The sequence below is a fragment of the Notamacropus eugenii genome, chromosome 3 (assembly GCF_028372415.1).
Source record: "Notamacropus eugenii isolate mMacEug1 chromosome 3, mMacEug1.pri_v2, whole genome shotgun sequence".
NCBI lineage: Eukaryota > Metazoa > Chordata > Mammalia > Diprotodontia > Macropodidae > Notamacropus > Notamacropus eugenii.
In genome coordinates, this window is record NC_092874.1 from 381,249,591 (window position 1) to 381,274,227 (window position 24,637).

Sequence of the window (24,637 nt, forward strand, 5' to 3'; positions counted from 1 at the left end):
GTTTCCATAAGTTTTCTCCCTCTCCCTTCCTCCCCCTCTTCCTAAGATAGAACGCAGTCTGATAAAGGTTCTACCTATACTTTCCTATTAAACATATTTTCATATTAGCCATGTTGTATAGAAGAATTAGAATGAATGAGAGGAACCACAAGAAAGAAAAAACAAAACGCAGCAACAATGACAAAAGAAAATAGTCTGTGAAGCCCAGACTTTCTAAGGTAAATTAGTGAGAGATGTTCTTGTTTTATTTTTTACTTTTTTTTTGAGATCCCTTGTTTTGGTTAGAGGAGAGGAGCGGGCAGGAAAGGATAGTATAGGAAAAGATAAGTGGCCGTTCGCTAGCCCAACCCCTCTGTGGATCATCATGGAAGCTTTAATCTGCTGCTTTTTCGTGATCTAGGCTATTTGCCCTTTCTTAGGTCATTCTCTTACACCTATCCTGGGAATTCACCATACTGGTGCCAGACGGTGCAGAAACTACATTAACTCACTCCATGACAGCTCAAAGCTACCTAACTCAAGTGAACGTTAGCTCCAGCCTTGCTGGGAGCAGGAACTGTAGTGCCGCACCAGTCTCATGAGAACATTTTAATATCCACCCCTTTCCTCTTTTAAGCACTTGTATCTTTTTCCTATTATATTGTGATTTGAAGTTTTTGGCAGATTTTCTGGAAGGTTATTAGTTGAAATAGATGACTTTTGAGATCCTTCTCATTTCTAGGGTTCTCTCTTTGAAGTTTGGTATGGGAGGCTGAAGGCTGAAGGGGAGATACCTCTTTATGGCAGAACCTAAAAGCTGTGAAGACCTCCTTCACTATATAAACAAAATCTCTATAAGTAACTCTATAGAGAATGGCTAAGGCCAAAGGAGGGTGACAAGGTGGCGCAGTAGATAGAGGGCCTGGCCTGGAGTTCAAGTTCAAGTCTGAGCTCAGACACAATTACTAGTTGTATGACCCTGGGCAAATCACTTAACTCTGTTTGTCTCAGTTTCTTATCTGTAAAATGAGCTGGAGAAGGAAATGGCAAACTACTCTAATATCTTTACTAAGAAAACCCCAAATGGGGTCACAAGGAGTTGGACACGACTGAAAAACAGCTGAACAGCAACACAAAGGCCAGGGGAAGGACCAAGAGAGATGTGCACAACCTGTGTCCCTTGGGCCCACCAAAGGATTTCAGGTGGCCATTGAAAAATGGAGAGGAAACATCCTTTGTGTGTGGAGGTGTGCCCCAAGCGGCCAGCGCAGGCCTGGACTAAGGATAACATGGCAGCCTGACATATTCCTAGTTCAGAATTCATTGAAACCACTCATATCATGGGATATGGAAGTATCTTGGCTACATGTAAAAGCTTCCTTTTAATGGACCTCAGTATCATTAGGGTTAATAGAAATTATTTTTCACTATATGATGTTCTTTGCTTAGCTCCTCTAAGAGCTCTCCTCCTTTCCTGCAGAAATCCAGAGTGGATTGGCCATCATTCTTTAAAGAAAGCAACAATGAGGAAAGGAGATCAACCCTATTACTTAAAGGATACCCCTCGCTACTGACCATCTACCCCTCCACTCCCAACCCTACCCACACACCCCTTCTAGCAGTTCTGGCTCATGGTGAGCCTGATTGATCCAGAGAACGCTCTTGCCTACCCTTTCAGTTATTCTTTCCTGAGCTCGTCCACCTGCTGGAAAGCTCGTTTGGGGGTAATCAGTTTCCCCTCAGAACAATGAGGAGTTCATGGGGTGCTGTAAGCACCAGCTAATAGCTTTGTGGTTCTCTAGAATTTTTCTTCTTCCCTTCTCTCTGCTCTCTTTTATCTCCCTGACTTTCTCGCTCTCTGCCTTATCGCAGTGCCTGGTACATTATAAGCACTGTATAGAAATATGGTTATTGTTACTTAATATTGTTAATGCACTTTAAAATTTTGCTCATTCCAAATTTTCTTCCATTCTTCAAATATTTCCTCTCCCCTTCTTTTTAGTTTAGGGTTTTTAACTTTTTTTTTTAGTCAAGGACACTGTTGGCATATGTGTGTACACACACATTATATACATGTATGTATGTACACACACAATACATATATGTGCATATACAGACATACACATGCACACACTTATACACACATAGGGGTATGTGTATATTTACCTATAAATACGCATATATGGAACATACACATGCATATATACATGTGTGCATACATACAGAGTATACATGCGCATGCACATGTGTGTGTATGCGCACATATCTCTGTATATATTCATGCACACATATGTGTACACATACACACGTATATTTTCTCAAAATAATGTTTTTAATGCAGAAAATAAAATGCATAGGACTTCAAAGGAAACCAATTATATCAAAATAATGGTAGCTAGCATTTTTATGACACTTTCAGGTTTTTAAAGTGTTTTATAAATATTACCTCATTTTATCCTTACAACAACTCTGGGAATTAAGTGCTATTATTATCCTTGTTTTCCAGCTGAAGAGAATGAGGCCAGCAGTGGTGTTAAGTGCCTGGCCCTGGATCCCATGGCTAGCAAGTGTCTAAAGCCAGCTTGAGCTCAGGTCTTACTGATTGCAGGTCCAGTGCTCTAGCTGAGAACCCCAGCCTTGATCCCTTAACCTCCTTCTTCTCCTTCCTCCAATCTTTTGTCCTCCCCACCTTCTTGTCTTTTCCTCTCAGTTTTTTCTCTTTCTGCGTTCCTTATTTTGTCTCCTCCCTATTATCTTCCTTTTTTTAGCTCGTGACTGGGGATAAAACTTGGTTGAGACCCAGTTTCCTAATTCTTTTGGAGTGGGGGCATTGACATCAATTAACATTTACTATAAGGTTAATTACCATAACTATTCAGTTATACTGGGAAGAGAGCAGCTAACTGCTGCATTGTCTACAGTGTTACACCTGGAGTAAGTAAGACCCTGGGTAGTAAACTCAGACCCAACCTCAGACACTGATGAGCTGTGTGACTCTGGGTAAGTCACTTAACCTGCCTGTCTCAGTTTTCCCATCTGTTAAATGACAATGATTATGGAATGGATTTCCCAGGATTGTTGTGAAGATAAAATAGGGTAATATTTGCAAATTGCAAAGCGCTCTGTGAATATTAACTAGCTAGGAGACATTGTTCCTGATATCTGCCTTCTACCTTGTATTTAATTATTGATGTCCTCAAGCTCAGGATTTGCTAAATCTAATTGTTTTATAATTGTCTTAGTCAGCTAAACTGTGGGGCTCATTAATTAACTTGCTTCCTGGTAGAAGAAGTCCCTGCTTTCATCTGATCAGATGGCCATTTTGTCAAAATACCATTTCTTCTACATGAGAGGCAGTTCCCCTTTAAGGCAAATTTCCTCTGACTTTCACTGTTATTTAATATTTAATTGAGCACCAGCCATGTCCTTGGTACCATTCAAAACATAGCGCAAGACATGCTTTCTACTCACGGTCTAAATAAAAAAAACAAGACAAGCGAGACGGAGAACTCCCAGGAGGAAAGGGGGGGATTGGGTCCAATCTCACAGGAATAGTCGCAAGTGTAACGTTTTGATTGACGTCATTTTATCTTTGGACCTTCCTTCAAGTCTCCTTGGTTTTAGGACAAAAGTTCAGCATTGGCAGACAAGGACATGGCTAGGACAGAAACTAGAGAAACTTTGGGGAAAAAATAGCTACCGTTTATATGAAGATTTCAGATTTACAAAATGTTTTACAAATATTATCTCATTTTATCCTCACAGTAACCTCAGGAAGTAGGTGCTATTTACAGATGAGGAAACTGAGGAAAGGACTTACGCAGTGATTAAATTTCTAAGGCTGGATTTGAACTCAGGTTTTCCTAACTGCAGCACCCAGCGCTTTTTCCACTGCACCATTTTGATGCCTGGGGAGGCAGGGTCCAGTGGTGGAAATGGCACTGGTTACAGGGTCAGAGGGGATGAGTTCAAACTCTGCTTTAGTTGCCTGTTAGTTGTGTGTTTGGGAAAGTCTCTTACTTTTTCTTAATAAAGAAGGTGTTAATTCAGTGGCCTTTGAAGTATGTTTGAATTCCAAATCAGTGATCCTCTAAAATAGCTGAGGAGTCTGGCAGTTGGGTTCTGTGTTGGGGAGAATTTATAAACCTGTGGTATGAAAAGGAGTGAGAGGGTGCCCCAAACCTGTGGTACTTTTTTCATTATAGGGGAAAAAAATCTAGTTGAATCAGTCATATGGTGGGGGGGGGAATCCCGAAAAGCTGTTCAGACGAATTGTTTGGCTGAACTTAGAATCAGTTTAGTCAAGACCATCTCTCCATTAGATCCATCCATATAGCCATAGTACACAGTCCTAAAAATAGCCAGCCACTTGACCATGGTGGGTAGCAATTTGAGTTAGGTGAGAAATAAGAGAGGATTTTCTCATCCACTTCCCACCATTCTTCCCTGATTAAGGGCTGGGAATTTCTGGCAAAGGTTCACAGAGCTGGATTGTGAGAAATTAAACATTGACTGGGATAGGATGGAGGCCAGAGCCAAGAAATTTTTGACTTGAAGTGGACAATGATGGGGCAAAGGAGGGAACCATAGAGGTGTATTTGACTGCTGGGAGATTAATCTGTCGTGTGTTTGGGGGGAGGGGAGAGAGGGGGGAGGTTAGGGAGAAGGATGGTAGAGGGAAGCTGTAATGGTTAGAATTCCCTGGAGGAGGAATCAGGAAAGGACACCAGAGAGAAAGTGTTTTTAGAAGCCCAGATGGGAGGGAAGATAAAAGATGGGAGAATGTAGTCAGTGCTAGAGAGCCCAGGAGAGGAGAAGGAAAAGGCAAAAGTAACCAGTTCTGTGAGGTAGTCTTTTTTTTAATTATTATTTTTCTTCTTATTTTAAACTTTAAAAAAATTTTCTTTTTATAGATCCCTTATCACTTTCTTTGGTGTTCTCTTCCACCCACCCCTCACTCCCCCAACACTTCTAACAAATCAAGAAAAAAAAACTGATTATGTCTGGAAAATGTATGCCTCATTCCATCCCTGCAGGCTACCACCTCTCTACTGAGAGACAGTAGACGTGCTACATAATTCTTCTGAATTCTGTCAAGTAGTTTTCACCCTTTCCCCAGCCCAGATTTATTAGGACCCCAGGAGATGTTCTACTTGGAAAAGCTGAGAGGAGCCTTTCAGCTCTTGGGGAATGGGAATGATTTCTTCCAGCAGCTCAGAGAGGGTCTTGGAAACACCTTATTAATTAGAATAAAGTTGTGGTCTTAATTCCCTGTTAACTTCAGTCTCTTTTAAGTGGCCGCTGTATAGGTTAACCTTAGCCTAGGTCACAAGTAGGAGATTTTTGAAGAGGGAATGCAAGAAGAAAATATGAATGGGTTGATGCAGATCTCTGTTTCTGGGAAAACAGCATCAACTGAATGTTCCGTTATGGCTAATGGGTCAATAGTATGGTTTTTGTATCTTAAAAACTGGTCATTATGGACTCCCATTTCTAAGTTCCATTATTTTTTTGGTGTAGGTACTTCCCTCACTAATAGAGATTGCCAGTCGTGTGGAGACATAGGCCTTAGTACATGGGTTAAAGTTCCCCTAGGGGAAAAATGATTATCTGGTTACCCCCTCTCTACAGTTGGCCAAGCTAGTCAGGATACAATGTAGTTAATCATTAAGATTGTTGCTTATGCTTTAAAAAAAAAAAAGACCTTTACTACTACTTTATTGATGCCTAAAAAAACCCAACCCACTCACTATCCATTAATCCTCCACTCCTTCCTCTCCCTCCCACTTTATAACCAAGAAGGATTGTTAAGTAAAACAAGCCAGCACATTGGTGATGTCTGACAATATATGCCCTATTTCATACCTGTAGTTCACCACTTCTCTTTGGAGAACAGAGAATCCTGATTTACTCCCAGGCCTCTGACTTTCCTTGAAGTCTTTCCAGCTTGATGGGACCTGTGCCCAAAGCCATTACCATGTCACAATATATGTTATTACTTTATTATTACTGTACTCCATGGGGAATAAAAACCCCATTGTACAGATCTTGGCATTCTCAGAGGCTCCAGGCCAGACTTCTTAATTTTTCTCTGTCAAGAATCTTTCAGACAGTCCGGTGATACCTATGGACCTTGTCTCAGAATAATTTTTAAAAAATTAATAAGTGAAGGAAATATTAAAACAGTTTACTGAAAAGCAGGATGCCATTTTTTTTTTCTCCCCATGGACCTCCAGAAATCTATTCATGGACTGGATCTTTGGATTCCAGGTTAAGAAACAACCCTCTCCCCGCCAGTCCTTCCTAGGGTATATAGGTAAAGTACTGTTACCAGAAGTGACGGCTTGGGCCACCCCTTTCTGGCTCCTTGTCCTTTTGGATAATAAATACCAAGTTTAATACTGGCTATTAAGGTCAAACTTTAGAAGGTCTTCATAAAACCCCAATAGAGGAAACTGGACAAAGCATTCCAATGTATCTGAAGTGCTTAAATGGGGTAGGAATTAGGTAGAAGGAAAAGTATCCCTCATGATTTAGGATTAATATAATCTGCCTTTTATCATTAGGGAAGTTTTGTATCTCTTTTGTCCCTTACCCACACAAAGGGCAAAACTCTTGAGCTGAAAGTTAACCTCTGACTCTAGGTTCAAATTTTGGTTCAGCTACTGCCTTTGTAACCTTGAGTAAGCTACTTAATCCCTCTGGGACTCGGTTTCCTCATTTGTAAAGCAAAAGAATTGGCCTAGATGATTTTGAGGATCCTTTGTGGCTCTAAATCTGTCATCCTGGGGTTTTAGGAGCAACTCTGGGACTGTGTTTTAACTTCAGGACACTTATGAGACCTAACAAATAGAATTGGCCTTTTGGGGTCTGTGGTTTTTTTAGAGAAGAGGAAAAGAACGCATTGTAGGTGAGTGGAGTATGTCTCCTATTGGTGTTGGTAGCTCCTAGCCATTCCTAGAAGGCCACCAAGACCTTACTGAATTCCCTGGCCCATCCGTCCAGGCCTGCCTGAGACCGAATGGGAGAGTCCTGGCTATGGTAGCCAAGTGACTTACCTCTTATTCCTTGACACAGACCTGCCCCTAACTTGTGATTGGCAGCCCATGACAATCCTCTTCCCCCTTCAGGTGGAGATGGGATAGAGAGCGAGAGAGAGACAGAGAGAGAGAGAGAGAGTGTGTGTGTGTGTGTGTGTGTGTGTGTGTGTGTGTGTGTGTGTGTGTGTGTTTTCGGGACACACATGACCATGTTTATTCAGTCGGTCACTCACTTGAAATATTTGTCCCAGGAGCCATTTTTCTCAGTACCTCTACCATAACAGCCTGCTCTTAGGCTTCCTCGTCAGCACAGGGGGGATCTGTGTGTAAGAGCCATTCAGCCACTCAGACCCTCCCACCAGGCATTAAATGTAATTTACTGAGTCCAACTCAGAGGCTGAAAACAAGGGTTGAATTCTAACAGGCCTCTGGGTCTGTTGCTAAGTGATGGAATTGGCTTGGCAGCAGAAGCAGGCCCTCCTCTCCTCCCCTTCCCCCATCCCCTTTTCCTTTCCCCATGTGCCAAGTCTAGTAATAACATTAGCTTGCTTGCTTGGGAGTGGAGAGTGCTTGAATATTTAGACCTTTTAAGAAAGAGAAAGCAGGCTTTAGATGACTAAGCTGTAGTATTTGCCTAGTAAAATGCAAGTATTTAGTACTAGGCCTTGGTTGTCATGGAAACCAGGCCTCAGCCTGTCCTCTGTGCATAATTGATTGAATTTTGTATGCAAGTTCTCTGCATCACGTTACATATGGACAAAATGGTCATTCACTGATAGAGGCAATAACCGGTTTGTACCAGCGGGAGCCATCTCAACCCCCGGGGGTGGGCAAAGGGGGAGTTGGAGGGTAGGGGCAGGGGTGGGGTGAAGGCTTTAAAATTAAACCTGCAATAAATATTGGATCTCCCATAACATCACCGGCCCAAATAAGGTTGGCATTGGGTAAGTCCTAGGCTGGCGGGCTCCATGAAAGATTTGTAAGGAAATCAAAGAGCAGTTCACTGGGGGCAGGCCCAATCCGAAATTCTGAGCTCTGACATGTTAGCACTTCTCCCTCTTTCCCCATCATATAAAAATATGGTTTTTTTTAAGATGGAAAAAGAAGGGGAAAAGCATTTGAATGGTATAGGAATAAAAGCCTACCTTGGAGCAAGAAGTATGCATTTATTGGTGAAGTTAGCAAGCATTGAAAATGCAGAGATTAGTCAGCGTTAAAATACACAGAAGTTTCATATTACATGTATAATCTCTTTGCCGCCAACTAATTTGATGGATGCTTTAAGGTATCTGCTAAAACCTCCCTCCCTCCTTCATCTGAAGGTGTGCACACACACCTTTTATTTTTATTTTTTTAAGCATTTAGGGATTTAGCAAGTCTGGACATTTATCCAAGAGGAGGTCTTTTCTTTTGGGGAATTAGCCCGGAAGACCATTTTTATCACTTAGATGAGGTGTCAGGGAGCTGTCAGGCCTACCTGCTGCCTTCCCCTCCCCATTTCCACTGAGCCATCAGTGTTGGCATTCAGCCCTCTGTGGGTGGCTTGGCCGAAAGGAAGCAGAAGCTGCAATGGGCATCAAAACCTTTCAGAATAATACCACTATATATACTGTAGGGGACATTTTCTGTTTTTCAGAATTCTGTTACTTGAGTTTTATAATCACTGTTAATTTCTCAGTTTTATAGCTGAGGAAACAGAGGCCTGAAGAAATACAGTGACTTAGCCAGGGTCACACAGCTAGACTAGATGGTATACCCCATGCATTCCAATCTATACTCTTCTCACACAGGCATACTACCTGCTACAACCCCAACACAACATTTATGGGCCTGTCCCTATTTGGCCAGCTGTCAGGTCCCGTCAGCTCTGTTAATCTGAGCTTGGTGTTAATGAGGCCAGTCCGTTAAGAGTTGAGTCTCCATGGGACCACTTAATTTCCCACAGAGAGACACTTTGTTCTTTGGCTCCTCACTGTAGCCTAGACCTCAAGCAATCCATTTTGAAATTCCTGCTTTGGTTATGGAAGGGCAGCTTATAGTATGTAGTGCATATAGGATCATAGATCCTGGTCTAGAAGGAACCTTTGCAGTCATCCAGTTCCAAACTTCTTGTTTTTTACAAATGAGTAAACTGAAGCTGAGAGTTTGTTCCACTTGCCCAGGGCCACAGATAATTCCCAAGTCCTGTGTGACCAGTAGCACCCATCCCAGTAAGGAAAGGACAGCATATTTCATCTACTGTCCAATAACTTGACTCTGGATCTCCAGTCGCCGATCTGATGTTGCTGTCTCCATGCCTCAATGATCCTACCAGATTATATTTATGTAGGTTAATTGAAATAGGAAAAAAAAAATAGATGGACTGGAAGGGAGGGAGATTCTCAGGGAGACTGCAGAATTGCCTTCTCTAGGAGATTCAAGTGGGAGTGTAATGTCTGTATGTGGTAGGCACTTAATAAATGCTTGCTAGCTTGAATCCCATTGAAATGGTTTTAAAAGAAGGTAACACTTCTTGGTTATCGTGGTGTACTGGAAAGAACACTTAAGGAGGAGAACCATAGACCAGTCTTGGCCCTATCCCCAGTATCTGGCTACGAGATCACCAATTTTCTCATCTTTAAAATGGGGAGAGACCAGACAAGATATGTTTCCTATGGTCATTTCTAGGTCTTAACGACATATGATTCTGTGATGGGTAAAGTGTGGTCCTTCTTGAGGGGAAGAAAGAAAAGTCAACGGATACTAGGAGTAGATCGGAGAACCATAATGTTGCAAGGGAATTTAGAGGTCATCTTGCCCAACCTCCTTCATTTTCTGGATGAAGAGACTGAGGCGTTCCAAAGTTAAGGAACTTGTTCAAGGTTGCTCACTCCTGGGATTCAAACCCAGGAGGTGCTCTTTCCCAGACAAATCTACTACTCTTCCACTGTGCTTGCTCTTGCCAGATTAGGTGGATAGATTAGATTAGAGGTAGGGAATTTTTCCCCCTCTTCTAGCACAGGCCATTGACCTACCCAGAGAGAGCATGTATGTAAGTAGAGAGCTGCCATCTAGGGCCAAGCCCAAGATGATAATAATTAGGTTCTAGTTGCTAGGCCGGCTCAAACAGTCCGCTGCCACCCACTCTGCTATCAACATATTTGAATCACTTATGATGATGACTGTATGCATAAAAAATGCTGTTTGAGAAAAGTTAGAAGTGCTCCTGTCATTCAGAAGTCTGTATTTTTAGAAGTAATCACTGTAGCCCTGATAAAATCAAGCAATATGAGGGCCATAGATTTTATACTCTAGGGCTATTTCCTTTAAACTTTCTCCCCCTCCACCCTCCCTTTCTGGGAGTTCTCTGATTTGATTTGGTGAAAAGGACTACTTTTGTTAGAGAGGCTGGTGAACTGTTGAAATCCGCTTGTAGTGGCATGGGAGAAAGGCATAGGATTTGGAGTTAGAGGACTCGAGTGTAAATCTGGACTATTACTTATTAACTTGAGTTATTGGTAAATCACTTGAAAGAAGTGATTTTTTTCTGATCTGTAAAAATGAAGGCGTTAGACTGCATGTCCTCTCAGGTTCCTTCTGATATGTGAATCTTTTGGGGCCCTTGGGCATAAGAGGGAAAAAAACAAAGCAGAGTCAAAAGTATTCTGCCTTGATTAAGATCAGATTAATTTTCAAAGTCTGTGCAAAACCCCTGAAATGTTGTGACATGACATCTCTAGCACTTTCCTCCAGGAGGAGAGGGCCCTTTACAGACTGACAGCCCAGCCAGACCTTATTCCTGGGAGACACACAGGGCCACGTTTCAGTCTCCCCGTTTGACAAGTAGACAGACTGAGTTGAGCAGTAACTTTTCTAAGATCACAGTGGGAGGCAGAGGCGGGAACAAACCTGGGGTCTCCTGGCTTTTCAATTCAACATTCATTTCAAACCACTTCTGCCCCCACTGGGATTGACTGAGAACTCTAAACCTCTGGGGAGTCTGAGGTGAGTGGCCTCAGTGAGGTCTTGAAGAGCCAGTTTCCCCAGGCACTGGGGGTCTCGCTCAGCCTCTGCCCCCTTGGGTTATCCCAGCAGGGCTTTAGCTGGAGACACCACAGTTTCCCACCAGAGAGAGACTGTGGAAGCCTTCTGAATAGGTCCCTTTGTGCTATTTGTCAACTGGTTGGAATAAACTCAGTGCCTTCTCATCATTATCCCAGGCAGGGATATTTCAGGACTTAGGGTGGAGTCACACACCATGGGTGCATTTTTTTTTTTTAATAAAGAGAGATGTCTTCTATCCTCCTTCTTGGGGCATGGAGTGGGCAAGATCCAGAGACCCACAGCAGGACGGGCAGGACAAGCTGGAATTCTGTCAGAGGAGGCTTCCAGATGGCTGTGGAACCTCAGGGACACCCCTGTCTGCCCAGGCTTGAGCCCACTTGGCACACCAATGCAGCCAGGGCTAGAACTGCGTACGCGGAAGCCCCTTCTCCGTGCCAGCAGCTAGTGCCTTTTTGTACTCACCAGCCTCCTTTCTAGCATTCCTGGGGAAATAGACCATGAGAAAAAGTAATTAACCACACGTAAATTAAAACATATGGAGCCTCAAGACAATTAACATATTTCTCCTTTTAAGAAAACCATCTTTGTTGTTCACTGATGTGTCTTGGGTTGTTCATAGATAGGTTGTATCCATGTTTCCCTCCCTGCCTGTTACAGCGGTGACACTCTTCGTTCTGGCATGGCTGGGCTCTGGGTATTTATAATATGGTTAGGGTCTGGAGCTGGGGAGGGAAGTTGGGGCCTGGAAAGTAAGGTGAGGTGATAAGAAGAGGGGCTGGGCTGTAGAGACTTCTGGCTGCTTTACCCCAAGCCTGTTGGGATTGGAAATGGCTCAGTAGAGTTGCATCCTGCCTGGTCTCACCTTCACCTATGATGATGAAATTAGCAAGATAGAGGGGAGGGAAGAAGAAACATGTGCACTCTCTGTTAAGCACAGACAAGCCTCTTTTCTTCTCTGAACCTTAATCTCTTCTCCTATAAGATAGGTGTATTGGGGTGGGGTGGGGGGAGAGCTTGTGTAAAGATACTGAAACAATACTTGGAGAGTCTTGTATTTGGAGTACTAGTATAAGTAAAATATAAGAAGTGATTACCACTGCACACGACAACTTTGGTCGAATGCCTAGGTTGGACGAGAGTTCTTAACCTTTATTGTATGTTTTAGACTCCTTTGGCAGTCTGATAAAGCCTACAGACCTTTTCTCAGAATGTTTTTAAATGCATTAAATAAATATATAAGATTATAATGATTGAAATAGTAATCAAAATATTTTTTATAAATTTATTTTTAGTTTTCAACATTCACTTCCATAAGTTTAAAATTTTCTCCACCTCCCTCCCCTTCCTCCTCCCCAAAATACTTTTAAAACAAGTTCATGGGCGCCTGAGCTAAAAGTTCCCATCTAAGCCTGGTTGTGGGATTATCTTTACAAAACCCTACTTAGGATGCCAGCTCGCTTAAGTTGAGTTTCCAGGGATGCCTAACCACTGCTACTCCCTTTCCATACCCAGAAAAATACTTATTTCATCGAAGACTATGGGGCAAATGCCTAACAATTCTCTGGGATAATCTAACTTCTGAATATCTTCCTTTGAGGCAGAAGTGATAGAGTGGGGAGATCTCTGAATCTGGATCCTTGAGATGTGGGTTCATATCTCTGCTCTGTGTGTGACCTGGGGCGAGTCACTTAGTCTTAGTACTGTCATCTGTAAAAATTGGAGTTGGGCCAGATGACCTCCCAAGTTCCCTTCCAGTTCTAAATACGTGATCCCACCCTTTTTTTGATATGCTATTGGAGAACTCAACTCCTGTCTTGCTTGACAATCCTCAGTGCGACAGTGACATCTCGGAGTTTGGCCAGATACTTGTGTCAAAGCTGGTACTTCTCAGCCCTGGCCAGAGAACGAAGTGTTGTCCCAAGTCGGGCCTTGAGAAACCTGATAGATTAAACCGAGTTAATAGAAACACTGGCAGGCTGGTCCCACATCCATCTGGGATGAAAAGGAAGGATGTAGGAAGGACTGAGCCAAGGGGAGGGAATGGGGATAGGGCAAGGCGGAGGGCATTGGGCCTTTGCGTCTTTTGTGCTTCCTCCCTAGGCTGCCCACACTGACTGGTTTGGTCTTCTTGTTTAGGACACAGTCGCTCAGACGAGGACTGCGGAGATGACCGAGGCCGCCACAGGGAAGAGCGCCTCCTGGGGGGAGGGCGCATGGAGCGGGACCAAGAGAAGCTGCTCAGGTGAGCCTCTAAGCTGGGTGAACCAACCCCCTTCCTTGCTGTGGGTCTGAGAAAGGAGCCTCCCTTTTCACCTCTATCTCCATGACTCCCCATTTGTTTCCCATCTCTTGACTCCTTTGTCTGGGGCCAGAGTGTCTCACTCCCAGCTGTGCTCCAAGGTAGCCACTCTTGGCAGGCTGCTTTTAGGGAAGGAGCTAATTAATTCCCTGAGATTTGAAGGAAAAGGATTAACATCATGGGGCCTGGGAGCTTTGGGAAGCAGGAGGGGAATAAGTGGGTACGTGTAGATAAAAGGGAAAAGAATAACTTGAATCTGCAGAATGTTTTGCCATATTGTCCACTGATTTTTTTTTTTTTGTAAGAGACCATGACACCCTTGAGGTTAGTTTGAGATTAGATTCTCTCTTTGTTTAGGGCCTTGAAGAGCAAACCTGCAGTGCAGATAAGCTTTTTCCTATTGCTTTCTATACTTTTGATTAGCCTTCTTCATCTCAAGAGCCTTAGAGAGATGGCTAGGACATTGAGAGGTAAAGGGACTCATCCAAGGTCACACAGCTAGTATATGTCAGATGTAGGAGTCTGAACTCAACTCTTTCTGACTTTGAGGCTGACTCTAACTGTTCTACTAAACTGCCTCTGGGAACATCAGACACTATCCTAGCTCCAGGTGCTTGCTTTCTGACTCCTATGCAGCCTTCCTCCTTCCTTCTACATCTCTCTCCCCCAAATGTCAGCATTCCCCAAGGCTATGCCCTCCACTCTCTGCAGGTCTCTCTTGGGGATCTCTGGTAAATGTCTTTTATTCTAGTGGTTTCAGCCTATTGGTATATGAAGGGCTCTGACATCTGCATGTGACTACTCTTCTATTTATTTAAATGAATTAATTCGTTTTCAGTTTTCTACAATCACTTCCATAAGTCTTAAATTTTCTCCCCTTCCCTCCTTCCTCCCTGAGATGGCATGCAGTCTTATATGGGTTCTGCACATACACTGTTATTAACCACATGTTCACATTAATCATGTTGCATAGAAGAATTTAAATGAATGGGAGAAACCATGAGAAAAAACAAAACCAAACATAACACAAGAGAACATATTCTGCTTCATTCTGCATTCCATTCTTTCTCTGAATGCGGAAGGCATTTTGCCTCAAGAGTCCTTTGGGAATGTGTTAGATCCTTGCATTGCTGTGAAGGGCTAAGTCTATCAAAAACAGCCCTTGCACCCTGTAGGTGTTATTGTGTGCAATGTTCTCCTGGTTCTGCTCATTTTGCTCAGCATCAGTTCATATAAGTCCTTCCAGGCCTCCCTGTATGTAACTACTCTCCAGAGCCATCACTAGCTGTTGGACATTTCCATGGGGATGTCCCATCATCAACACCAGCTCAGTCTATTTCAAGTAGAACTCATCATTCCCTGTCCTTGCATGTTATTATTCCCCTACCTCCACCCCTAATCATCTTAGCTTCAGTCCCTTTCTCCCCTTGGTGTCTTCCCCATTGCATTCAACCCTTGTTCATTCTCAGCTTTTCCTTTCTTTTTTTTCCAACTACCTCATAAATAGCATTTTCTGAGCTATTAAGATGAATTCTTTGGAGTTATCTTTGATTCCTAGTTTTCCCCCATCTTCCCCATCTGGCAGTCTAAATTCTGTCAACCCTTCTTCCCTCATGTCTCTCATCTGTCCTGGAGATTTTTTTTTTTCAAAGCTGCCCTTCCTTTTGCATTATTTTCATAACTCCTCTCTGCCTATAACTTTACACTCTGTTCACCTTTACTTTATCCAGTGTACTACTAGCAGATTAATTGCCTTAATGTAAACTTTAGGACTGCTGATAGAACAGATTTCAGATTCTTAGCCTTGTATCCTAGACGTTCTACAATCTGACCCCAGCTGTCCTCAGCAGCCTTCACTTTTCATGCCCACCCTTTGCAGTCCCATGCCCCAGTCAAACTTACCTGCTCCCCGTCTCTAGAGCACACCCTATACACTGTTCTTGCCCTCTCTTTGCTCATGCGTTCCCTGGCTTCCTTTCTTCAGACGTGTGTTCTTCTCACTCTTCGAGGTCCAACATAAATCACATGTCATCTTTGAGGACGCTGGAGTTGGCCACTCTAACTCACAGTGATTTCTCCCTTCTGAGAGTTCTGTGCACTGTCTGTGTTACTATTTGTCACTTCTCATGTTATGTTTCTATTGTCTGTCTTTTCCTCTCCCCCCAATTTAGTCATGGCTCCCAGAATATGGAGACTGTGGTTTTTTTTATCATGTTTAAAACCTAGCATATGAGAAATAAGATGGCAAAGTATAGAGATGGCCCTGGGCTTAGAGTTGGGAAGACATGAGTGGACTACCTTTGACACTTACTATTAGCCTTGTCACTGTGGGCACATCTCCTTGAGCAACCTTCTAAGACTCATCTGCCTCAGTAGACTAGTTTCTGCACCAACAAAATCATAGGTCCTTGACGTATTGATCACCTTTTTCAGGGTTTTGTATATTTATTTAGGTGCTCAGCACCTAAGGGAATCAGGAAAGGTTTGACATAGAAGGTAGAGATGAGTCTTGAAGGAAGTAAAGGATTCTTTTAACAAAAGGGAGGAAGGAGAACATTCCAGGCTTTAAGGTTTGGCAAAAGGCTCTCTGTATACAATGCCCTTTTATATATATGTACCTTGTGCACTATATACAGCTATAGATAGATCAGTAGTGTATGTAGTATATAGTGAAAAAGAATATATTGAAGTGTATTATCTATATATCTGTACACACATCACCTCATTGGATAATACCTTACTTGCTATCTTACAGAGGATAGGTAAGAGGCCTTGCAAAATTAAAAGCATTTTATACAGGTAGTTTATATTGTATATAGGGTAGAATTAAGGCATATCTACCCAAGAAGCCCAATCCTTTGGCCATATATACTCCTTCAGAAGTTTCAGGATTATGTTCCTCTTGCTGTACTTGTTTTCCATCTTTTAACCATTCCTGTCCATTTAGCTGTCTATGTTGTCCTTCCCTCAACCCCATTCCCATCTTGCCTGTAGAGTCTCTTTGCTGCTGACTGATTCTGCCTGAGAAAGATGTCAGAAGTTTCAGTGAGGTCTATGTTTACTGATCCCATCTAGAGCTCCTTTACAGACTCCTAGGTACAAGTTTCCTTGGACATACAAATATAAATAAATAAACGCACATACACACATACATACTCACACCCTGAGTATTATGCTAACTCCTCCTATTTCCTCTATCTTCCTTCTCTTACCTCCAGAGAAAGCAAAGAATTAGCTGACTTGGCTCGTATCCATCCCACTGGTTGTGCTGCAAATGGCCTCAATCCTAACCTCATGGTGACAGGAGGCCCAGCCCTGACTGGTTCTGGGCGTTGGTCTGCTGACCCAGCTTCCCACCTGGCTGCACACCCATGGCTACCCCGGACTGGTAGCCCTTCCATGTGGTTAGCAGGCCATCCCTACGGTGAGTGCTAAGCTCTGTGGGTTTGTGGGCAAGATATCTCTGGGTGGGAGTGTACAGGTATATGGTAGGATGATGGTAGTGCTTGAGCTAGCCTGGCAAAGAACCATTCACTTACTTGCCAAGTGTGAGTAACAATTTGGTCCAAACAAGTAGGAAATATTGAACTTACAGATTTGACTTACCTTGGCAAAAGATTTGACTAATAAAAAATTAAGGGAGTGGCAAATATTTGGTACTTAGAGTCAGCTCTTAATTGCCTGAGAATGAGTTAATGTTATTCAGATTAACCATGGCCTCACCTTCTCCACCACTTATATGTCCCAGACTTCCCAGTGTTAGGAATACAGTGGGAGAGCATTAAGAGCCATACACCAGAGGACATGTGCATGTTTGAGTAAAATGTGGGTCTGTTTTGGGTGTTGGCTGAGATGGCTGCTATGGCTTCTCTGAATGTATTAGAATTTAAGTAGAAGTGGTTTGGGGATTATTTGCTTCCCTGCTCCCTTCCATCAGCACAGGTAGCCAAAAGCTCATGAAATGACATTCAAGTAAATATAAAGATAGGCTGCTGGGCTACCACCCAGCCTGTTTATTGCTTCTTCTGGATACCCTATAATGGTTCTTTAATCAAAGAGGGGCAGCATTTCCCATTTAAAAGGAAAGCCTTTGAAGTCTAGTCACTGCCTTCTCTTCCTCTGAGTCTCTTAGACTGGGAACTTATGGTTATAAGAGTGTCTTGGCTAGTTTCAGTGCCTGACAGGCTGTGGACCTTAGCAGTGACCTCAGCTGAACTGATGTGAATCTTTGCGTTTTTTTTCCCTAGGCTTAGGCCACCCTTCCCTGCACCAGGGCATGACTCCAACTTTCCCCCCTGGTATGGGGGGTTCTATACCTTCTTCTGCTTATCAGTTTGCCAGGGACCCTCAGTCGGGACAGCTGGTAGTGATCCCCAGTGAACACTTGCCCCATTTTGGTAAGTAAGCCTCCTGGTGATTGGGCAAGCATATGGGGACCCATGGTAGAGTCAGGTTGCATGTTTACCTATCGCAGGTCTTTATATACCACATCCTTACATGGTGTAAGCCCCTTAGTCTCACATAACAGCCACAGTGTGCTTTTGATTCAGGCTTAGCTGGGCTCTTTGGCCTCTGTGGGAGGCAATCTCTGTAGCCATTCAATATGAACCAGAGAAGGTAGTGTGGTTAGGGGAAAAGAACCAGGGTCTAGGAGACTCAGATACCTGCATTCTAGTCGTAGCTTTACCACTAGTGAACTAGCTGGTGTATTTGTAAGCAAGTTGCTTCATCTTTTTCCATTTCCTCATCTATCAGATAGACATACTGAGACCCTGTCTTAATTCCTTCAAAAAAGGTGTTGCAGTTATAAAATCAAACTAGATTGAAATCAGAGCTATGAATTGATCTCCTCATTCTGAAAAACAAAAGCATCATGTGAGAGAAAGAGACAAAAAAGTTCACTGGTGGCACATACCCCAAGGAGGTCCAAGGCAGAAAGGACCCATATGTAGCAAACCCTTAATATTGACTTTGTGTGGTGGTAAAGAACTGGAAACAAAGTAGATGCCCATCAATTGGGGAACGGATAAATGGATGTGCAGTGGATATAATGGGAAATTTTTGTGATGTAGAAAAGTAGAAACATGAAGAATTAAGAAAACTTGGGAAGACTCACATGAACCAATACAGAGTTGAAGTGAGTAACCAGGAACACCATATACAGTGATAATAACAATGGCATTGGGAAAAACACTCACACAGCGCTAAATGCTGTGGGAAAATTTGTGAATATGGTTTGAGACAACTAATCATATACATACTTATGGGATCATAATTTAGATCAAGTTTTCCCAGACTAATTTGGGACACTCTGGAGTTTGAAATGTTTTGATGGAAGTTGTTAATACTGGTCCACAGAGACTAAGGGCGCAGAATAAGGATTGTTTCACTGTATTCATTTTTATACTTAGTCTCCAACACCGTTGTTGGTCACATAGAATTGTTATTTAAAGACTGATAAAAGCATTTTGTGGAAATTTTTAAAACAGATTATGGATGATTAAGTTTATTTTAATATTCCCCAATTGACACATAAACATTTTTGAAGCTGTTAGTCAAAATATAGGTAGGTCATCTTATGGCCTACCCCTTGAATACCACCCCTTGAATGGGATCTTTTTGAAAGAAGAAAAGTATAAGTATGCACTGAAAAATAATTATAAAAAACTGTGAAAGTTTCATAATTACAATTCAGCCAAAATTTTCCGTGTCTATCATAGATATCTGTCCTAAGGTATTAACTCAAAGGCATGATTTTTACCTCCTTGGCATAAACTGAGCAATAAGTATTTTTCATCCAATAACGGATTGTTTGGACAATACAATTGGAATAATCGTGGATATTTTTGAGGAGGATCCATAATATTCTGGACATGATGTAATCAGCATAGTATCATAGACAAACAAGAATGCCACTAGGTGCTGATTGATGTGAATAATGAATTCTACTGAGGTAGGTCCATTTTTTTTTTTTTAATTCACACTGCCTATTCCATTGGGCTGGAACCAATGACCATATCTTATATATTTATCACACTGAATAGTGTGAATTTGACTTCGTGAAGCCATGTCAGGGGACTAATTATTCCCACTAATCAAAACATAGCTATATCTGGAGGTGATCACCATTTATAAGGAATTTTCTTCTTCCATTTGGACCCAACTCAAAATACCCTCCATAGAAGTAGAGAACACCTTTGGCATACATATGTCTTATTTTATCCCTCATTTGATTTTAATCATCAAGAGAGTCATTGACTTCATTTATCAAGGAATCTTCTGACCTTAATGAAGTACTTTTAAAGACTGATTTTTGCTCTGCTGAGTGAAATGATTTCCATTTCTTTTGGGTAATCAGAATGCTAAATGTAACATGATCTTGTATTCTTGGATTTTCAGTCAATTGTGTGACTGTAAAGATGTACTCAGCTATAAAGGATTGTTACCAAAGCCTGCCTTTTCCCATTTTCATGGAGTATGCTCTTGACGCCTATGTAGGTCATTCTCATAAAGATATGTATATTTGCAACGTGCACTTCAGATGGGCAATAAATCCAGCCCAGAACTGAATGGACAGAAGAGAGCAGAGTAGGTTGCATTTGGACAGTTGGGTCTGGTTTTTAAATCAATTTTTATTGATAGCTTTTGTTTTTATATCACATGCATTTCCCAATGTATCCCACTCTTTCCCTGAGAGCCATCTTTTGTAACAAATGATAAGAAAGAAGAGAAAAGTTTAGCAAAAACAACACATACAGTCCCCTATACCCGTAGGTCTACCACCTGTACAAAGAAAATGGAGAGGTGCTTTCTCAAGATTCTCCTTTGGGATTCAGTCCAAGATCCACCTTTTTAACATAAATGGTCTTTTGGCAATCCTCTGTGCTTATGAATGACGGAATACTGCACCATACAAGGAATCAAAAGTTGGGGATGACCCAAAGGGCGGCAGAGAAACACAGGTTGGGCATCTATTTACAATAATAGCCTAGACTCAAGAAATAGCATAAGGGATGATCATAAGATCATCGTTGTAGAGCTAGAAGGATCCTTAGAGACCATTTATTCAACCCCCTCATTTTACAGATGAGGAAACTGAGGCCCCCAGAGAGTAAGTGATTTGCCCAAGGTTATTCAGAGATAGAGCCTGGGTTTGAAAACAGGTCTTATGGTTATGATTATAGAATTATTTTCACTGTAAGTAACACACTAGGGAAACGTGTGATCAGAAAATCAGGCAGACCTTTTATGTGATATGAACACGGTTATCACAGATGGAAAGCCACATTGCCCCTTTGGTATTTAGAGGAAGGCTTCCATCATGCTGAGTGGAGGCTCTGTGCAAGAACGAGAATCCCACAGGATAATGAGGCCTGAGTAGGCTACATTCTGGCACTGATTGCAGGAATGTTCTCATCATTGGGATCAGGGAAGACCTGAGTTCAAATCCAGCCTCAGATACTTAATAGCTGCGTGACTTGGGCACGTCTCTTAACCTCTGTCTGCCTCAGTTGTAAAACGGGGATATTAACATCAACCACCCACTAGAATTGTTGTGCGGATCAAATTATCTGGCAGTAGTAGGTTTAAATGAATGAATGATGAATAAATAAGTGAGCAAATAAATATATAGGCTTTTCCTTTCCCCCTCCAAGTTTTTTTCAGTTAATCAACAAGCATTTATTTATCTCTTACTTGGTGCCAGGTACTGTGTTGGGGATGCAAAGACAAAAGTAAAGCATCCCCTACCCTCAAGGAACTTAGTTTCTAAAGGGGAGACAACATTTCAAATATGAGAATCCCCATTCATTTTTATCATTTCTGTTTCCTTGGTTTTCCTCTTTCCTTGTCACTCTCATTTCTAAGAATATATATATATATATATATATATATATATTCTCTTAAGAGAAGTTAATAGGCTTTACCCAATTTTTGTGTAAGTCAGATTTCAGGGGGAAAGATGACATTTGGACCATTGTGGTACATAGTCCTATCAAAATATTACAGCCAGTATCAACATTTTCTAATGGATCCCTTCTTCATTTCTTGTGTACGACCAGGGTTTTGCAGAACCTAGTTTGATCCAATCTTAGCACATTATAACAATAGGTGCGCATTAGCCAAGTACACTATAATGTGGTCAAGACAGAAACTTTCTGTCTATCTGATAGGTATCTTTAAATATTTTCTTTCAAAGTGATCTCTGCATTCTTTCCTTAAATTTTTTTTTCCTAATAGTAATATAATTATGTTTACTTAAGTTCTATAACAATCTAGATCTTACTGGACAAGTAAATTGCAACGATTGTTTTTTGGTTTTTTCTTTAGGCTGCTTATATGTAGTAACTTCTCAGTTTATTTATCAGGGAACCTCAGTTATTGAAATATAGCCAAGAAGCTGAAAATAAGCCCTCTTCCCCCTGCCTCCCCCCCCCAAAAAAAAATCCTCTGAAACAAACCAAGTAAATGTTAACAAAGTCCATCTGCTCAAGTTATGTTCTTCACTCTTAGGAGAGCTCCCTAGGTCCTTATTCCAAGCCTTTTAATTTTATTTTACCCACAGTTCTAACAAACTTGTTTACTCTAGCCCTACATAGGTTAGAAATAGCAAATTGGAGTGAAAGGGAAAAGAACAGGTAGTTTTGGCAGGGAAGGGAGGGGGTGAAAAGTCAGAAGCAGTTTGGGTCCATTTAAGGGTATCATTGTGTCACCACACAGTGTAATATTGGATATTCAAAATAATATCCTTAAATCATCAGAGAAGGGCAAAATTGCTTTATTCAAAATATCCTTTATTTATGAGGGCAGGGAAATGTGCAACTTATTTATTTGGAACTTAGAACATTCATTCTTCTAAAAAAGGATTTGGGATGGCATAGAAATTCAGTATATTATTTGAGTATACTGCGATGGGAGATAATTTGGGATAAAACCAGAGCAGAGACCATGCAAAGGAAGCAGAGGCACCCAAGCTGAACAGATCCCTGCGGTTGAGCCTGAGTTTGGCTCCTAAATTCCATTCATTCATTCATGTGTTTCCTCATTCAGTAAAGAGTTACCCAGCCCCCACTGTACAAGCCTCCATGAAAGTTCTGAGAGACATAGCGAGATAACGAACATAATCAAATCTAGATTTTCTGTCCTAATCTCATTTCTCTCTCATCACCAACTGCCTACCTGGAGATGTTCACCAGGGTCCTTCGCCTCTTGTATGCTCCCGCTTCTTGGTTGACTTATTTTCAACGACTCACCTCCATGCCTACATTTTGGCCAGACTGTCCCTCCTGATAACCTTTGCACTGATTCTCAGAAGCCCTTGCTTCCTTCAAGGTTCTGCTGAGTTGCCCTTTCCTGTGCTAAGCCTTTCTTGATTTTCCCCAATGTTTCCTGCTCCCCTATCTCTTCTGCATGCACTTGGCATTTTCTTCTCTGTGGGCACTTTGTAAAGCCTCAGTAAGCTCCCTGAGCGGCTTTCATTTTTGTCCATATGGGCACATAGTAGGTTCCCCTATTCAGTTTTCGTCACATTAAATTGAGTTTGTCAAATTGATTTGTTAAATTAATTTGTTAAATTAAATTGACTCAGTTTATGCCCCTGAAGGATCCTACAAAGATGAGGAAGTATAATCCAAAGTAAAGTATGTTGTGTTTGGATGAGTTGCAAAATACTATAAGAATTCAGAAGGAGAGATTGTTTAATCTTTCCAAAAAAATTCATTTATGAGAAATCTCATTTCCCAGTGGTGCCAAGGAAGTAAAATATCCCCATTATAATTATCATCGTGATCCTCATCAGGGATGGAGTGAAAATGAAGGATATATGGACCAGGCAGGACTGGGGACTCTTGGGGTTGGAAATAGTGTGAGGCCTCAACTATGTTTTACCTCTTAGCTTGGGCTTAAGCCCAAGCCTTGGGGGAGACTATAAAGAAAGCTGTGGACTGAGCTCCCCCTTCTTCTTAATGGTCTGCTAGACAGTGGCCTTTGTGGTTCAACCGAGTCTGACTTTGCTCTCCATTTGTGCATGTTTATGTTTGTTTCAGCTGAGTTGATGGAGCGGGCTCCCCCTCTGTGGCCCGCGATGTACCCCCCAACCCGAAGCTCCCTCCAACATGCTCATCAGCTCCAGCTGCTGTCTCACCAGCAGTTGCTACGGCAACACGAGTTGTACATCTTGCAGCAGCAAGCTGCGCACGCCATGGAGCTGCAGAGGAGCGCCCAGCTAGTGGTGAGGACTTCACATGGACATTTCATGCCTTGGACCCAGACCCTGTTGGGGGCAGTGGGGCAAGCCTTTGCCAGAGAGAACCCTGTCTGAATAAAACTTAGCCCCCAGGGTTCAGCTGCTGCTGCCTCTCAAAGAACCGCTCCCCAACAGGATCCTCTGGGGCCATTCATAAATCAGACACAGTCCAGTTCAGACTTTGAAGGGTGGTTGCATGAAACGCTTGTGTCCTTCGTGGGGGAATACTAGCTACAGACGCAAAGAGGTTTTACTCTTTTTCCTAAAGTGCTGAGGTCTCAGAACCCTCTCTTGACATTTTAATAGATGGAGTCTGGTACCTCTTTCCCTCCCTCCCACTAATGCTTTCTTCAGTTAAATGCTTTATTTAAAGGGACTTTTTTTTAAAAAGGTGGATATGTCGTTGAGAAGGGCCAAATTTACAAGTACAGTGCCCCTTTGGGCCAATTCCAGTGCTTTGCCCTCTGGGACTTAGTTCCCTGTATGTAACCAGCCATCCCATTTGGCTTTCCTCTGCTCTGGAGTTCACATGCAGAGCATGGATTGGTTGCCTCATGTCCTTTTGCCTTCTGGCTTACATTTGGGTAAGAGAGAGTACTTACTACCTCAGCCTCCATTCGTTATGGCCATCAGCAGCTCCTGCCAGTAGCTAGAGGTGAAAGGGGGTGGGGGACTGGTGGTAGCACATGATCAATGTGCTGTCTGCCACATGGTTGCCAAAGGTTGCCAATGCTTGGTCTAGATCAAAAATGGCTACTATGAGAACCTCTTCATTCTTGCTTTGTTCTGCTAAGGGCAGATCAAAAGCCCAAGGAGGGTCTAAGAGAAGTTCAGTTGTGCAAGGCTCTGCCTTCCTCAGTAGCTCAAGGGCCAGAGGGCCAGGGCCAGGACCCAGGCAGAACCTCCAGACCCTTGTTCCCTTTTCCCAGGGACATTCAGACTCTGAGCTTACGGAGGTATCCACCTATCAGGCTCTGCCTCCCCAATTAATGGACACCTTTCTAAGTGAGTCCAGTTCCAGAAATGTCAGAT

General features: G+C 42.4%; 1 protein-coding gene across 1 annotated transcript in view; it reads left to right on the top strand.

The window, feature by feature from the left end:
* TNRC18 (trinucleotide repeat containing 18) overlaps positions 1–24,637 on the top strand; it is a 153,486-nt gene that overhangs the window by 73,286 nt on the left and 55,563 nt on the right. The window contains 4 exon segments of the mRNA XM_072597654.1: positions 13,200–13,305; positions 16,581–16,786; positions 17,610–17,759; positions 23,406–23,590. Coding sequence (XP_072453755.1) covers positions 13,200–13,305; positions 16,581–16,786; positions 17,610–17,759; positions 23,406–23,590 — 647 coding nt within the window.